At 49.1% G+C, this 16,587-nt stretch overlaps 2 protein-coding genes and 1 long non-coding RNA gene across 3 annotated transcripts; all 3 read left to right on the top strand.

The window, feature by feature from the left end:
* The first annotated feature begins 790 nt into the window (after positions 1-790).
* LOC120648861 lies at positions 791-2,670 on the top strand. Its single transcript, XR_005665106.1, has 3 exons — positions 791-925; positions 1,803-1,877; positions 2,433-2,670. It is a non-coding gene; the product is annotated as an uncharacterized LOC120648861 (long non-coding RNA).
* Positions 2,671-10,435: 7,765 nt separating this feature from the next.
* LOC120646788 (heptahelical transmembrane protein ADIPOR3-like) lies at positions 10,436-13,476 on the top strand. Its single transcript, XM_039923249.1, has 3 exons — positions 10,436-10,923; positions 11,775-12,099; positions 12,597-13,476. The coding sequence occupies exons 1-3, from the start codon at positions 10,673-10,675 to the stop codon at positions 13,248-13,250; spliced, it is 1,230 nt and encodes a 409-aa protein (XP_039779183.1). The 5' UTR covers positions 10,436-10,672; the 3' UTR covers positions 13,251-13,476.
* A 912-nt stretch (positions 13,477-14,388) lies between these two features.
* Positions 14,389-16,381, top strand: LOC120646787 (lecithin-cholesterol acyltransferase-like 1). The gene is made up of 2 exons (XM_039923248.1): positions 14,389-15,092; positions 15,324-16,381. The coding sequence occupies exons 1-2, from the start codon at positions 14,740-14,742 to the stop codon at positions 16,213-16,215; spliced, it is 1,245 nt and encodes a 414-aa protein (XP_039779182.1). The 5' UTR covers positions 14,389-14,739; the 3' UTR covers positions 16,216-16,381.
* Positions 16,382-16,587: the final 206 nt, after the last annotated feature.

Here is a 16,587-nt window from a genome sequence, read left to right as displayed (position 1 = left end):
AATTAGTTTGTTATTAGACTATGTTTAATATTCATAATTAGCATAAAACATTCGATGTGACAGACTAAACTTTAGTTTTAGATAATCCAAACGGATTCAAGTTTTTTTTACCGACCGGTCGGGTGAAACCGCCGCCGTCCGGTTCCGGTAAACCGAACCGGTTTGACCGGCTACCGGAAAAAACCGGTCCAATTCAAATTTCAAACAAAAAATGACAGTTCAACCGGTTTCCACCGGTTAGCCGCTCAGTTAGCTCATTGAGCCGCTCCGGTTTGAGTGGTAACCGAGGCGTTGAACAAAAAAAACTGACGGTTTTAAAGTGCACTACCACAAAACTAGTCATAGCAAACGGACTATCACCGCCAGTTCGTTTCGAACCGTTGGTGATGCCTCATCACCGCCGGGTTCAAAGTTGGTGGCCGTAGTGGCCGTTGGGACCGGCGGTGATGTCCATCATCACCGCCGGTTGGTAACACGAACCGGCGGTGATGAGGTCGCCGACCATCACTGCCGGTTGGTAACACGAGCTGGCGGTGTAGAGGCCCATCACCGCCGGCTGAGGGCTGGGACCGACGGTGTAGCTCTGTTTTCCTTTTATTTTCCCCAGCCCGCGCCCCAAATCTCGTCGGTCCTGTCCAGCTCGTCCAGTCCAAACGCGGCGCCCCAATCCCCGCCGCCGTCGCCGAGGCCCGGCCGCCGCCCCTGCGCCGTCCCCCGCCCCGGGATCCAGACGTGGCGCCGTCCCCGAACCCCGGCGCCACCGTCCCCGACCCCCGGCGCCGCCTCCCCCGACTCCTGTCGCCGCCGCGTCCCCGAGCCCCGGCGCCGCCTCCCCCGACTCCCGTTGCCACCGTCCCCGAGTCCCGGCGCCGCACCTGCGAGGAGCCGCCGGGCCGCCGTCACGTTCTGCCTCTACGAGCAGAAGGTAGTTAACTATAGCTTAGATGTATGGATTTACACTGCCAGTTCGGTTCCTCATCCTTGACGCAAGCTTATCAGCCATCTCTTCAATATGAAACTTTAGAGCATGGTAGTTGACTCTGCATCTTAGCCAGTTAATCTCCATTGGAACATTATCATACCTGAAATTGAAGCTTTACATTAGGTTCGGGTTCTTCCAATATAAGTATCTTTTTTTTGGCTAGGAAGCTTTACATTAGGTTCGGGTTCTTCCAATATAAGCTTTACCTGAAATTGAAGCTTTACAAATCTTTTTTGGCCGGTTAATATTCTACCTCCGATTCACAATAATTTCCTGCATGCCTAGGAAGCTCAAAGGCTAAATATACTAGTATCTTTGTTTTTGGCGAAATTGGAACACTCTTGGTCTATTGATCGCTAGATGAACTATTGATCTATCCAATGAGAATAGATTTGACATGGTTCTGATAACAAATATTATGCCGCCTAGCTGCTAAAAATATTAGACCACACTTTGACAAATATTGTGAAATGGAGGGAGTATAATGGTTCAGTCGTTCAGATCAAAAGAAGATGCAGATTTGTAAATTTTGGTTGCTTTACATCTTGTGACCACGCCAAGGTGAGCTGGCAGCAGAAATCATCAAGCGCTAGCAGATCACCTGAGCCTCTCAACATGCTGGCTGGATGCATGCATATGTTTGTACCTAAACAAAATGCTATCACACACCGGACACCGTGTGTACCTAAACAAAATGCTATCACATTGTCATCATGCCTGCCTGTGTCAGCAATGACCATGAGGGCTCCATTTTTGTGAAAGTAATGAAAAACACCCCTGAAATTTTTTATTTTCATGAAGGTTTTTTATTTTCATGAAGGTGATCCCAAAACGCAGTGCTTCCACAGGCAACTCGGTCGTCGCCACATCGAGGGCCACGTGCTGACGAAGAGAGGTATTATTTTTGCTGATCACCTTCTATTTCGCTAGCAATTAATAGTCCGAGTACTTGAATACTATTTCTTATTGTGTACTAGAGGCCGAACAGTGAGTAACGAGTATTAGTAGTACTTGCCTGTTATTTATTTTACCAATGCATCTCAGATCTAGTATAAGTAGCACTTGTTCTTTTATGACTGCATCTCGGATCTCGAATGGTGCTTCTGTCAACATCTAGTTACTTATATCAAATAATAAGTTTTCTAGACTGAATCCAAAGGCACACTGTGTCATGCTGGTTTTCAGTTCACACTGCATAATGTAACTCTTATAAGCTGCATTTAGTAACTATGATGATTTATGTCAATTTGTTACTATTTCCTAGCAGAAAAAGTGGTTACTATTTCGTACCTGGGAGTTTATGGGACATTTTCTTCTCCTTAAGAAGCAGATAAGGTAAATTTGCACTTAGCAACATTTGAGACTCTATCGATTAAGAGTTTGTTTCACAGCAATAGTTAGTTTTGTCATAGTTACTTTTGTCTAACTTTTGTTGATTTGTGCAATGCAGGTGATTGTTGAGAAGGCTGAGAGAAGTGATATTCCTAACATCGACAAGAAAAAGTCACTTCTCAACTTCTCTACTAGATATCTGAAAATTATTTCTACTTAGGCTGAGAGAAGGCTGAGAGGTGATTGTATGGACTCTTTTGTTTAATCTCGATGTATGAGCTCATATGGTTGAATTCTGCTGCTATAATTATATATTATATATATTGTACAAATGATGCAATATTATTATATGAAAATATTTTTTATGGGAAAAAGGTCTTCACCGCCGGTTCCAGATACGAACCGGCGGTGATGGGTGCACATCACCAACGGTTGGCGCACGCGTGATGAACCCCCTCCATCACCGCCGGTTCTGGAACCGGCGGTGATGGCCCCGCTATCACCATCGACTTAAATCCAACAGTACCCAAAACCGTTGGTGATGCACTTTTAGAACCGGCGGTGATAGGGGTGGCTGGAGTAGTGTGGTTCCCCGTTGTGAAATAAATAAAATTTTTGGCATGAGCTATGCACATATTAATGTAAAAGACTACACCCAAGCAATAATTTATAATCATGCATACAAATACAATAGTAATAAGCGTGCATACAAATACCATAGTCATAATCGTGCATACAAATACAATAGTCACTAAATGCCCGCAAAATATACTAAATGAACGAATATTTGAAAAAATTTAACACCATTAGATTCGTCGCAACTTGAAGTATTTTTAGAATTTTTTTGGGAATTTTTTATTTTTTAATTCAAATTTGAAGTTTTGAATTTGAGCAGTTTGAAACCGGCCGGTACCGGAACTGGTCACACCAGTTACCGCGGTTTCCGGACCGGTCGGGAAAAAAAAACTGAACGGATTAGGTAATAATCCCATAATGCCGCGAAGTCAGAACTGCTGGGAAACAGCTCAAGTCAGAGCCTCCTGCAGGAATTTGGCCGTTGGCTGAGGACGAGTACTCGTGCGACGTGCAGAGGTCAGAGGCGTATGTGTGTGCCGAAGACCAGGCCCCTCGCTCGCTCACCTACCGGGGATAAGCACGGACGGCGCGTCGCCGTGTCGCATGGTTATCCTCCTGATTTTGAATCACGCGCGCGTCCAGGGGGCCACGTACGGCGCTCGGGATCGATCGCCTCGTCCAGTCATCGCACAGCAAGAAAAACTTCATCATCGCTCGCAAGTCAAACGAGCCATTTCGTCCGATTGAAACGGGAGTAGTGGGCGCAGGAACGGGCCGGGACAGGTCACAGGCGTGCCGATATGCTTTAATTAATTAATTACGCCCGAGATTTTTCTAAATGATCCTCCCCATCTTATCATTGCAGCGAGTACGTAAGCGAATGAGCAAAAAGAAATTGCCCAACCAGCCCGGGCGAAACGTTGCGGACCAGATGGAGGCGAGCACGTGTCGGGATGGCCGGAGGAGCAAGAGCAACCCGTGCCGAGACGATGACGACGAGCCGCCTCTCGGCGGCAAATTTGGCAAGCGCGACTGGTTTCTGGTCGCGCCTGGTGCTTGATTTGGATGAGGAGCAGGCAGTAGTAGTATCTTCCCAGCACGCTTCAGCAAAGTTCAATCGATTAGAGTTTTGTGTATGCAGGCACCTGAATTGGAACTGAAAAGGTCTCATGATCGACAACGGATGACGCGCGTGCGAGCATCACTGACTGAGCAAGAATCCACTCTGAACAAGCCAGCCCAACGCGAGTAACTAACAATGATGAACTCAGCTCATGCTAAAAACATGCTTAGCTAACTTATTTGCTACGTTATCTAATGTTATTTTTTTAAGAATTCGAATAAAATTACCAGGCCACGATGATCCTTGTTCCTTTTATTTTTTTGCGAACTCATGATCCTTGTTGCCTGACATTAGATGCTAAATAAACCACAGCAAGAGCATCACAAAACGTGGAAACCGGGTATGTATAGGAAATTGTGGCCGTTAGCAAGGCAGCACGAGTGTCACATGGGCGCCCCAATGGGCGGCGACAATTTTTCGGAGCCGGACAGTTTTTGTCGCAAAACGAAACAGTTCATGCTAAAAACATGCTTATTAGCAAACTTAGGAGAATTTGCTACAGTATGTTCTGTTATTCTGTTATTTTTTCCCCAAGAATTCGAATAAAATTATCGAGCCATGAATCATGATCCTTGTTCCTTTTATTTTCTGCGAAATAGCTCGTGATTCTTGTTCCTTGACACTAGATGCTAAATAAACCACAGCAAGAGCATAACAGAACGTGGAATCCGGGTCTAGGAAATCGTGGCCGCTGGCAAGGCAACACGACTGTCACATGGTCACATGGACGCCCGGGCTCGGCGACATTTTCTCAAGGGTCCCGGAAGGGCGGAAGGGTTTGCGTCCGCATTTATAATGATTCCGTGAATGCGAACCATAAGCAAAATTGAGAAGTGCAGCACCTGCAGGGTCATTCACCAGCTTTACGAGCTACTCAAACATGAAGTTTCAGCTGTTACGCTACGCCGTTCGCGACCTCCTTTGCACTCAGATCGTACAGTTTGGTCAGAAGTCTCACGCATTTGCTGTATCATCTCCAGGATTGAAAAAACCGACCAGAACCGGTCCGGAAACCGCGGTTACCGGTCAAACCGGTCCGGACCGGTTCCAGTTTGCCAAATTTAAAATTCAAATTTAAATTCAAAAAAATGAAAAATTTCCAAAAAAATTGCTAAAAATACTTCAAGTTGCGACGAATCTAATGATGTCAATTTTTTCAAATATTCGTTCATTTAGTATACTTTGCAAGCATTTGAAGTTAAACAAAAAAAGCGTGAATACAAAAGTATATAAATACAATGTAAAACATATTATACATTGTATTAATGTAAAAGTAGTATAAAAGAGGGTTGGAGGGTTTATTTAGGCTAAAACATGTTATACAAATATTCATTTAGTATACTTTGCGGGCATTTGAATTTAAACAAAAAAAATTGAATTTGGCCGGTTACCACTCAAACCGACTGGTAACCGGTTAAACCGGACCGGTAAACCGGTCTAACCGGTCGGCTAACCGGTGGAAACCGGTTGAACTGCCGTTTTTTGTTTGAAATTTGAATTTGATCGGTTTTTTGGTAACCGATCAAACGGTCCGGTTTACCGGAACCGGAGGGCGGCGGTTTCATCGGACCGGTCGGTAAAAAAAACAATGATCATCTCTCCATCAAGCAGAAACTTGACAAATGTAAAGCTGAGAAAACTGTGGTGGTAAGCGTCAGAGAATGCAGCTTGCAGTACTAGGAAACCATTTCTTCCGGTGGAAGCATTGGCAGCCTGCACTAGCAAAGTTCGGCAGCCCAATGAAGTTGTGCAATGCTGATGATGATGATCTACGGGATTCTTTCTCTATACGGAGGTGGATTCGCTTCCACAGCCCTTGGAAGTTGGAACATGTCCCCCACCTCTGACGATACATACTGATCTCATCCCACTCAGTACCGACAGCCTTGATTATTCCGGCGGCGACATCATTAATCGTTTGTTCCGCCGTCACAACTTGTGCGAGTTGGCAGTAGATTACAGCTCCGGTGATGCGTGCATATCCTCGCAAAGCAGCCTCTCACTGTCCTCAAGATTAGCATTCGGATCGTCGCCGGCACAGGCAAGGGAAGCAGAGCTCGACGATCCCTGAATCCATATCCACCGTCCCCCAACTTCCCGGCGATCTCGCCGGCAAAAGCACCGAAAATTCCCGGGGAATGGCTCGCCGGGGACAGCCGTGGTCACGCCGCAACTCCGCCGGGAGATTCTTCCAGCGGCATTTCCTAGGAAATGGTGGACGCCACGAAGAAAAGAAGCATGAAGGGGGCCCAGGGCGGGGACGGCTACCTGGCTAGTGGCTAGTGGGATCTCCGATTCCGGGCACTGGGGCACGGCGATGCTGCGGACATATGCGACGGGGCACTTGCTCCCGTGCTAGCTTTTGGATCCCTTTTCCTCTACCGGCGCGGCCCTTGAGGATCGACGAGGACGCCACCACCGCGGATACGGTGCTGATGCGGGTTCTGACAGTTGAAGTCACACCGGGGCGCGTCTTGCTTTCGGATCTAGTCGAGTCACCATGTGGAACCTTAATCTCAGCCAAGTTCGGACCTGGCAACGTGGAGGGAAATCGTCCCTGTTTTCATCTACCCTGAACGTGGATGAAAATGGCACATTGATAGTTCCATAACTTGACATGAAAAGAGGGGGTCAGCTTTGTGTTATAGTATACACTACTTATGTTTGCTATCTGAGATAGTGAGCTATTAATTTGGTTGCTGGAAAGTAATAAAACCAGGGCAAACCAGCGTACTTAAAAATAGGGGGGAAAATTCTGGTTTACACTCTCGAAATATCGCAAAAAATTGATTTTTAACTTTCAACTACAAAACCGGATAACATAGTCTATTGAATCGTCAAAACCGGGCAAATTGACCCTTGAGGTGATTTTCAAAGTGGTTATATATATTAAAAAGAATTAAAAATCCAATTAGACCTAAAAAAATCAAAACTAATTCATTTTAAATAAAAAATTGAAATTAATACCAAATTTTTTTTCTAAAAATGTAACCTATCTATTATTGCTCTATTTAATCTTGGTTATTCAGAAATAATAGATATAACTACAAACAATCAAATATTATGAAAATAAAAAATTAGATCCGAATAACTAAAGAAATATGATGCCAATAGATAGGTTACATTTCTAGAAACCTTTTGATACCTATTTCATTTTTTTAATTTAAAATGAATTAATTTTGATTTTTTTAGTTTAAATTGAATAATTTTAATACTCACAAAATAGAAAATCACCTTCAAAACCACATAAGGGGCTAAATTTGCTCAGTTTGAACAGTTGGCGGTTTTATAGTTGAATGTTGAAAATCGGACTTTTGTGATAGTTCAAGAGTGTAAACTAGATTTTTCCCTACTTTTAATGTCACGCGTCTCTATTTCATCGTTGTAAGGTCGCACTCATTTTTCTCACCATGATACACGTGCCCTGACTGTTCTTGCAGAAAATGTTGTGCGGCTCATTGGAAGTCGTTAAGCCAAGCTAAGCTAGGATCTCAAAAAAAAAAGCCAAGCTAAGCTAGCAGATCATACTGATGAGTTGAACATAGGACAACCATGGCATCATGCTGCGTAGGCAAGCTGAATCAATAACCCATAACTCGTCCAACTCTTTCAGAGAGTCAAGCCGTTTGCTTTGCCACTTTTCTGGAATGCTTGGACAGATTTAGTCGGTTGGTTAGTGACAAGCTGACTGAAAGAATTGAAGCTTAGTTTACTGTGATAATGGAATTATGCCTTTTCGTCCCGTGATTCCTTTCCATTATATTGTGCTAGATCAGTCAGACTGAAAGATACATGACTCTCCAATATAAGTTTTTTTTTTGTAAGCATTATGGCGGTTTGTCAACTTAAAACGACTCTTCATTGGTTCTAGGGCTAAGTAATCTTACATTACGACGAGGGTCAGATAAAACGGAGTATCGATGCGAGTAAACAACACGACAGGAGTTAACTAGCCCAGCTCTATGCAGAAACCATGATTACGCAGAAAGCCTACCCGGTAATGAAATGGATTTCAACTAGGATAATGAATGCACGCATCTTCAAAAGAGAACAATTAGTTTATTTCGTAAAGTAATTGTTTGTTGTAAGGCTACTAGACTTGCACATAGGTCACAATTCTACAAGCATTGTTGTCCCATCGTCGCACACTACTCTGCGTGGATAATCACCGAAGAAAGCTCAATGAATCCAAGATGAGACATGTTCTTGTTCTTGGGAGAATGGGAATCTCAAGTGAATGCGTGATGCATCAACAGCAACTTGAATTCATCAGATACCGCTTGTCAAGAGACTTGGATAATTGGCTTCATAGAGTCTCAAGGCATCATCGCATATGCCGGATACGTATCACCGATATGTCCGAGCAGTATGGAAATAGAACATAGGTGACAGACACACCACCGTATCTGAATTTTCAGAGTTTGTGGATCTGGAGATCTGCAACTTGCAGTATTGTGTGGATAATCACAGAAGAAAGCTGAATGAACCCAAGAGGAGCGATGTTCTTGGGAGAATTGGGAACCTCCAGCGATGTCACCGGAATCGGAATCCACTAGATTCCACCTCCCGAGAAGACTTGTAGCAGCTTCTCCGAGGATTCATCGCCTGTAGCAAGCAGCCGGCTGCGGCGAATATGTCAGATACGTAGCACTGATCTGATTTATCCTAACAGTATGGAAATGGAACGTAGAGATGGGCACACCATATCTTGAATTCTCAGAGTATGTGGATTTGGAGGAATACAAGTGTGGCATGCACGGCATCCAGTTCGTTCTGGAATCTGGATGCTTCATTCGCCCGCCTGAATCCGGATACTTGTGGGAAAGAAGGGCACCAACATGCAGAGCAAGCCGAAAGCAGGGGCAAACACTGGTCGTGGCTACTCTACATCCACATCCACATGAACAATGCTAGTATTTGTTATTGTTCGTGCTCCTTCCCTGTCAAGCAGCACTTGAAGGAGATGCTTTCGCTCGCCAGATTCTGGACCTGCTGATGTCAATCTTTTGTGCTCACAGCTCATGGTCCTGCAACTGGCTGCCGAACATCCTTTTGCCGAACATCCAGACATAGACAGGATATGGAGAATTCGAGCCGGACACTGTTGAGTGTTCAAACTGGGAGTTGGGCCGGGCTTATAGATGGGCGACAAAAATCCATCAAGACGTCATTTGTCCCTCAAGCCAGCCCATTTTCAGCTTTTGCTTGGGCCAAGAGACTTTTAGCACGACAATGGCCCAGATCTACTTCTGGCTGCATCGTCCTCGTCTCCTACGCTCCTCCTCGCCTTGTACCCTCGGCGAAGTCAAGTCGCGACACGACACCAACGTCTTTTGCGGTGCGGCCACTTGGGGATTCCCGCACGCTTCCGTCGTTGTTGAGGTTTTTTTTACGATGCACAATATTACCAATTGTGTAGATGCATAATATTACCACTTGGTAGTATGTAGTATAGGGATGATCCCACCGTCCATTAGTAGAGGTATGATAGTAATTATGATCTCGCTATTAATTAAGAGTTGTATTTCGGCTGTGTTTAGTTCCCCAAAATTCCTAAAAAATTTTGCATTGAAGATCGTGCCCTCTTTTCACGAAACACGCTTCCCAATACAAAAATTTACACCCTTTTTCTCCAACTAAACACACCCTGATCTCTTTCTAGTTTTCAGCCCTATCCGCCGTCGACGACTGCCTCCTCCCCCATGCGCCGTGCACCAGAACTCCAGCCAACTCCCAAGGCCGTCGTCGGTTCCATCAGCGTCACGTGATGTGCTCCCCGTGGTCCCCGCGCCGGCTGCTGCGATGTGCTCCCTGTGTTCGTGCCGGCGGCCGCCGCCGCGTGATGCATCTCGTCCCTGTGCAGGGAGCCCTCCGCCGCGTGCTCCCGGTTCTGGCTGCCGCGACCTGCACCCGGCCGTGCCCGTGCCGGCCGCCGCCGCGTGATGTCGAGCAGATCGACATTCCATTGCTAATAATTATTTTCCCTATATTATTCTTATATTATTTATACTATTTAGAATACTATCCCATACTACTAATTAATATTTCAGTGGTATAGATAGATCTTAACTGTCCGATATTTACATACAAATCCTTCTCAGATAGTAGTATATGGTAGTATTGTGTACTATAAAACACTTTTCTCCGAACAAGCGGCACGCCAGATCCGTCAGGCGTGCCAGCTCTGCCCACCCGCCATTCGTCTCATCTCGGATTAGCAGCAGGCGAGGCGAGCACGCGCGTGGGACCACACGCCGACGGGCGGAGACACCGAGCCGAACCAGACGAAGAGACGGCAGGTCAGGGCACGAGAGCCACCACCACCGGTCGCGCGGCCACCGCACCCAGCCACCCACCGACCGCCCCGAAATCGCCCAGGCCCGCCCCGCACGCCCGCCGCGCCGCCAAAAGCGATCCCTCCCCGCCCCCGCGAAGGCCTATCTCCTAAATCCGGCCGGGGCGGGAACGAGTCGTGAACCCCCCGACTCGAGGCGCGGCCCCCTCGCCGAGACCCGCGGGCCGGCGCAGCCCAAGGAAGAAAGGAACCAAGCGAAGCGAGCACCATCGGCCACCCCACCCGCGGCGAATATTCGGACGAGGAAGCCGCGTGACCCGTTCCGGCTTCCCGTGGTCTCCCTTTACCCCCCGGCGATCGATCGATGGCGGGGGAGGAGGCGGAGAGGTTAGCGGCGTCGGCGGCGGCGGCGTGGGGGGAGGCGGAGGAGGGGGAGGGGAAGCCGGGCGCGGGGGCCAAGAAGAGGAAGCGATACGGGCTCGTCGAGTACCGGGCGCTGCCGGGCTACCTGCGGGACAACGAGTACATCCACCGGCACTACCGCTGCGAGTGGCCGCTCCCGCAGGTGCTGCTCTCCGCCTTCTCCATCCACAACGAGACCCTCAACGTCTGGACGTACGTGACCCCTCCCTCCCTCATTCTCTGCCCTCCCCACCTTCTCGGTTCTCTTGTTGTCTGCTCCAATACTCCAATTGATGTTAATAGCAGCCTAGGGAGGGGATGAACGGGGCTCGATTTTGGCCGTGACTCTTGTTACGGATGGCAATGCGTGGAATCGCTCGGTAGATTCGATCTCTGGGCGGTTCTTGTCTGCTTGTGATTAATGCTTGCTTATGTTCCTGATCATTCAATATGGATTGGCGAAATACCTCGCCGTGTTTCGTATTCCTAGTTTTGATTATCTGTTTCTAGATTCATATTTAGCAATTTTGATGATGGCTCGTATAAGGGCGTAGAATTCGTCGAGCTCTGCCAGTATGGAAAGTATGGGTGGCGTCCTTGCCCTCTTCATCTCCAGGAAAAGGACATTTTCTTAAAACAAATCGCATGGAGAAGGACTGGACCGCCAACTAATTAAAGAAGCCATCTTTCGTTGGGGCATGCCTTATTTGAAACTAGTAGTTGGTGCCTTGCTGGTCGCCCCTTTTATTGATAGTGTTCCTAAAAGGAGCTAGGAAGTAGGAATTTGGATGGAAATTGACCAAATTTATCGCTGCACTGCACTAGCAGTATCTATTTGACTTTGATGGGAAAGTGCGGCACTGAGTTGGAGTTGTATGTTTCTGAAAACTATGAATGACAACTAAGATGAGATGTTATTTTGTGTAAATACATGGTGTACTGAGTTTTTCCCCTATGCTTTTGCCTCTTTTTGCACAAATCCTGTGGGACTTGCGTATTCATAATCTGCTACTCCTATGTGTCTTTTACTTACTAAATGCTCCAATTGAATATGTACATTTCAGGCATTTGATTGGATTTTTCATCTTCCTAGCTCTGACCATATACACGGCAACTCAAGTTCCAAATGTAGTAGACATCCAGAGCCTACAGCATTTGCCAGATGTGCTGAGAAATGCTGATATTCATAAGATTCAGGCAGAGCTTCTGTCATGCCTTCCATCATTACCTCACCTTCCTGATTTACAAAATCTGAAGGATGAGCTGAAGAGCTCGTGGAATTCAATGGAGGTTCTTCCATCTCTGTCTCGTTGGCATCTGTTGGAGTTACTCTCAAATTGCCTGCCCCAAAGATTTAGCCATACCAATGAAACAAGTTTGTCTGTTCTTGTAAGTAATCTTTTAATTTTGTTTCCTTTTTCACTTTGCTACTAGAGTACTACTTGTACTTTACTGCATGATTTAGCGTAGTTAATCTAAATTGGGGCTGACCAACATTTCAATTATAGACAATTATCATCAGTGAAAAAATAGGCAAATTAGTTATTATTAGCAGGTAACAGGAAAATAAGTATCATCCAGGAAATTGCCTATCTTACCTGTTGCTTTTCAAAAAAAAAGGAAGGAAGTTGTCTATCTATGAGATTTGAGAACATTAATTAGTCCAGTCACTACTTACCCCCAAATTTACTGAAGTTTATGTACTAGTGTTGCATGTTCATATTAAGGAAACAAATTATGATTTGATTCTAACCAAGTTGGTGTTATTTTTTTCAATTTGATTGGAATCCTCTAGCAATGGATATTAACTCAATTCAGTTCCCTCATCTGACCTGTGGGTTGAGAACTTGAAACATAACAAACGTTCTTGTTTTCCTTTTGTGCAGCAAAGCATGAAGGAGGAAATAGCAAACATGATTGCACCACAGCTGATTAGACCAATTGCACGATGGCCATTCTACGCCTTCTTGGGAGGAGCCATGTTTTGCCTTTTTGCCAGCAGCACTTGCCACCTTCTCTCCTGCCACTCTCGCCGCCTCGCATACATCATGCTTCGACTTGATTATGCAGGCATTGCTGCTCTTATTGCAACATCCTTCTACCCTCCAGTATACTATTCATTCATGTGTTACCCCTTCTTTTGCAACCTGTACCTGAGCTTCATAACCATCCTAGGGGTGGCAACTATTGCGTTCTCTCTACTCCCAGTCTTCCAGAACCCAGAGTTCAGAACCATCAGAGCGTGGCTCTTTTTCGGCATGGGAGCATCAGGTGTGATCCCTGTTCTTCACAAGCTGGTCCTTTTCTGGCATCAACCAGAGGCATTGCACACGACCGGATATGAAGTTCTGATGGGGCTCTTCTATGGGCTGGGAGCACTGGTGTACGCAACCCGGGTCCCTGAGCGATGGATGCCTGGGAAGTTTGACATTGCTGGGCACAGCCACCAGCTATTCCACGTCTTGGTTGTCGCTGGAGCATATACACACTACCACGCAGGGCTCTTGTATCTCAAGTGGAGAGACCTGCAAGGCTGCTGAAAGTTGGTGCGGCGTCAAGGCTGTGGATAGATAGTAGGTACTGAAGATCGTGGTACATTGTAAATTGTAACAGTAAACATGAATAAGTGCTGCAATGTATCGGATCGCAGTCAGTAATCCATATTTATGCTACTACCTAGCTGTTCCTGGTCGCGTGACCAATGTGACATCACTCCTTGTCATTCTGGGAAGATCACTCCTTGTGTCTGTAATTCATCTTTACATCGGTGCTGTTGGTCGCCTGTTAGGCAGGTTCTGGCAAAATTACATAGTAGTATATACAGTTGCAAATCTCCTCAAACTATTTGATCTGGTTAAACAAAATTTTGATAGAGGAGAGAGATTAGGTACCCCTAGCCTTCCAGAAATGGAGGTTAAGGAACGAGAAGGCTTCCGCAGGCGGACGCCGCCGCCGCCTCAGCACTGCCGCCGGAGGTGAATTGCAAAATAATCGGATTGCGGTTATCCAAACTGGAGGCCAAGTGAAAAAGGATGAATGGCGGCAGCGGAGCTCCGGCGATCCCTCGGCCGCGGCGGACGCGGGGCTGGAGATGCTACAGAAATTGAGAGCGGCGAAGATGAGCTCCACTACCTCAGGTTTGAAGCCTGGATGAGAGAGCCAGGCGCGGGCGAAGCAGCGGCACGTGGTTCGGTCTCCGGCGACGGCGAGCGATGGATTGGGCCATGGTTTTGCTCTCACGGTCGACACCAATTTGCGCATGGTGACGGATTCCTAACTGAGACACCAATTTGCGCGCAGGTTCTGTTTCAGTTTTGGGCGTGTATTCAAGCTCATCAGATCCGATCCGAGCAAATTGGAAATTGGCAGCTTTAGCTTGACACCGGCTTCCACCTGATCCGAGCACCGGAGGTAGGAGCTTAAGAAGTTGAGTTTCAGGAATTGCTGCTTGAAGGTGGACGGACCAGATGGAGGCAGTGCCAATGTCAGCCAAGCCATTTTTAAAAGGCAGCAACCAGCCCCATCGTTCCCCTCCTTGCTCGAAAGATTAGGTGTGCCGCTGCGTCAGCGCGCACATATAGAAACGCCCATCGCCGCGAATCATTCCAAATATCGCAGACGCGACATCCCAAATTCCAACCATTCTCGGGTGCCGTCGCGCGTGTGATCTGCGAACACAGCAACTACAAATAGCGAGTGATTACTTCATCCAGCACAGAGACACCAGAGGACGCCAGCGTCCGAGGGTGTACACTCCCACTGACGTCCTCGCTGCTGTCACCGTGCTGGAGAGCAGACAAGATCTCGATCGGGGGCAGACCGGCAGATGCCGCATTTGCCATCATGATCTGGAACACGCGACGCGCATTTGTACCACTACCACCACGTATGAACTGCGCCAGGACACGGTTGTTGTTCGACGCCGATCCCACGGTGGAAACAGCGCAAGCCACTACAACTGTCGCCGGCGGCCCAGCCCAGCCGTAGAAATACAGCACGCTCCCGTCGGAGGGTTTCAGCATCGGACCCATGGCTCTCGTTCCTCCGCTCCTCGTCGTGGCGGCGCTGCTGCCGCTGGCTCTGCCGCTCGGGGGCGCCGCCGGGGACCTGCACCCGGTCGTGCTCGTGCCGGGCTACGCCTCCAACCGGCTCGAGGCGACGCTGACGGCGGCGTACGAGCCCCCGGCGCCCGCGTGCGCGGGCCGGCAGGGGTTGTGGTTCCCGCTGTGGCCCAACCACACGGCGACGCGCGACGCCAGCCAGGTCCCCTGCTTCGCGGACCAGATGAGCCTCGTCTACGACGCCGGCGCCGACGACTACCGCAACGCCGACGGCGTGGTCACCCGCGTCCCGTCCTTCGGCTCCGCGCGCGCCCTCATCGGGTGAGCCCCTACCCTACCCTCCAACTCTCCAGTCTCCAGTCTCCACCCACCGCACGCACACTTGTTTTTTTTTTTTGAGACAACCGCACGCACACTTGTCTCGCCGTCACTTCCAGCCGTGCTCGTCATCGTTACCTCGGATTTCTACTGTTCCACTTGAATGCTTGATGCGCATAGACAAATGATTGACCTGGACTGACAGTCTGGCACACATGCGCGGTCGGCTGGCAGGTGGGACCAGCTGGTGCGGCAGCTGGAGGGCATGGGCTACCGCGACGGCGAGACCCTCCTCGCCGCGCCCTACGACTTCCGCTACGCCGTCGCGCCGCGGGGCCACCCGTCGGCGGTGGGCGGCCGCTACTTCCGCGACCTCGGGCGCCTCATCCGGGCGAGCGGCCTCCGCCGGGGCCGCCCGGCCGTCCTCGTCGCGCACAGCTTCGGCTGCGCGCTCACGTACCAGTTCCTCCTCTCCCGCCCGCTCCCCTGGCGCCGCCGCCACGTCAAGCACGTCGTCTTCCTGGGCTCCGCGCTCGGCGGGTTCGCGCCGGGGATGTACGTGCTCGCCGCCGGCACCGACTACGGCCTGCCGGGCGTCACGCGGCCGTCGATGCTCCGGCTGGCGCGGAGCCAGCAGAGCGCCCTGTGGCGCCTGCCCACGCCGCTGGTGTTCGGGGACCGCCCGCTGGCGGTCACCAGGAGCGGCACCTACACGGCGCGCAACATGTCGGCGTTCCTCGACGCGATCGGCTTCCCCGACGGGGTGCGGCAGTACCAGACCCGGGTGCTGCCGATGTGGGAGGCGCTGCCGCCGCCGATGGTGCCGGTGACCAGCGTCATCGGGGTCGGGATCAGGACACCGGAGACGTACGTGTTCGGGGCGGACGGTTTCGAGGGGGAACCCGAGGTGGTGTACGGCGACGGGGACGGGGACATCAACCTGGTGAGCCTCGCGGCCGTCGAGGACTGGGCCGGGGTAGAGGGGCAGGCCATGGAGGTCGTCAGGCTCCCGGGCGTGCACCACGGTGGCTTCTTCAGCGTCGATGCCGCTGTCGAGAGGGTAGTCGATGAGATACGCAGGGCAGCAGGAGGAAGCATAGAGCTCGATCGGAAATTCAGTATCTGAGCGACTATACTAGCATACTGCAATCCAACTTGTGGCAGCTGAACAGTGGTGTCGGTGGTGAGATCATCGTCGGGGTTTTTTTTCTTCTTTTCGAACAGACTATTCATTGCAACTTGTAAGTCCGGTTACCAGCAGAACCCTCGGCATACCTCGGTTACAAGCAGAACCCTCCATTTCAATTCATGCCCGCGACGATGCCTGCAGCTCTGCAGACGTACAGGTTCTTGTACCGAGCTCCAAGCGTCGATGTCGTTGATGACACGGCGCAGAACGTCTGATGGTGAGGAGTTTTGTTGCTCAATAATCACGGTATTGCGCGCTTTCCAGATATGCCAAAGGACGAGGAGCATCACATCCACGCTGAGTCGTTTC

Source organism: Panicum virgatum, chromosome 9K (assembly GCF_016808335.1).
Source record: "Panicum virgatum strain AP13 chromosome 9K, P.virgatum_v5, whole genome shotgun sequence".
Lineage (NCBI taxonomy): Eukaryota > Viridiplantae > Streptophyta > Magnoliopsida > Poales > Poaceae > Panicum > Panicum virgatum.
The sequence above is the reverse complement of the archived record's forward strand: the minus strand, read 5'-3'. Positions and strand labels throughout refer to the sequence as shown.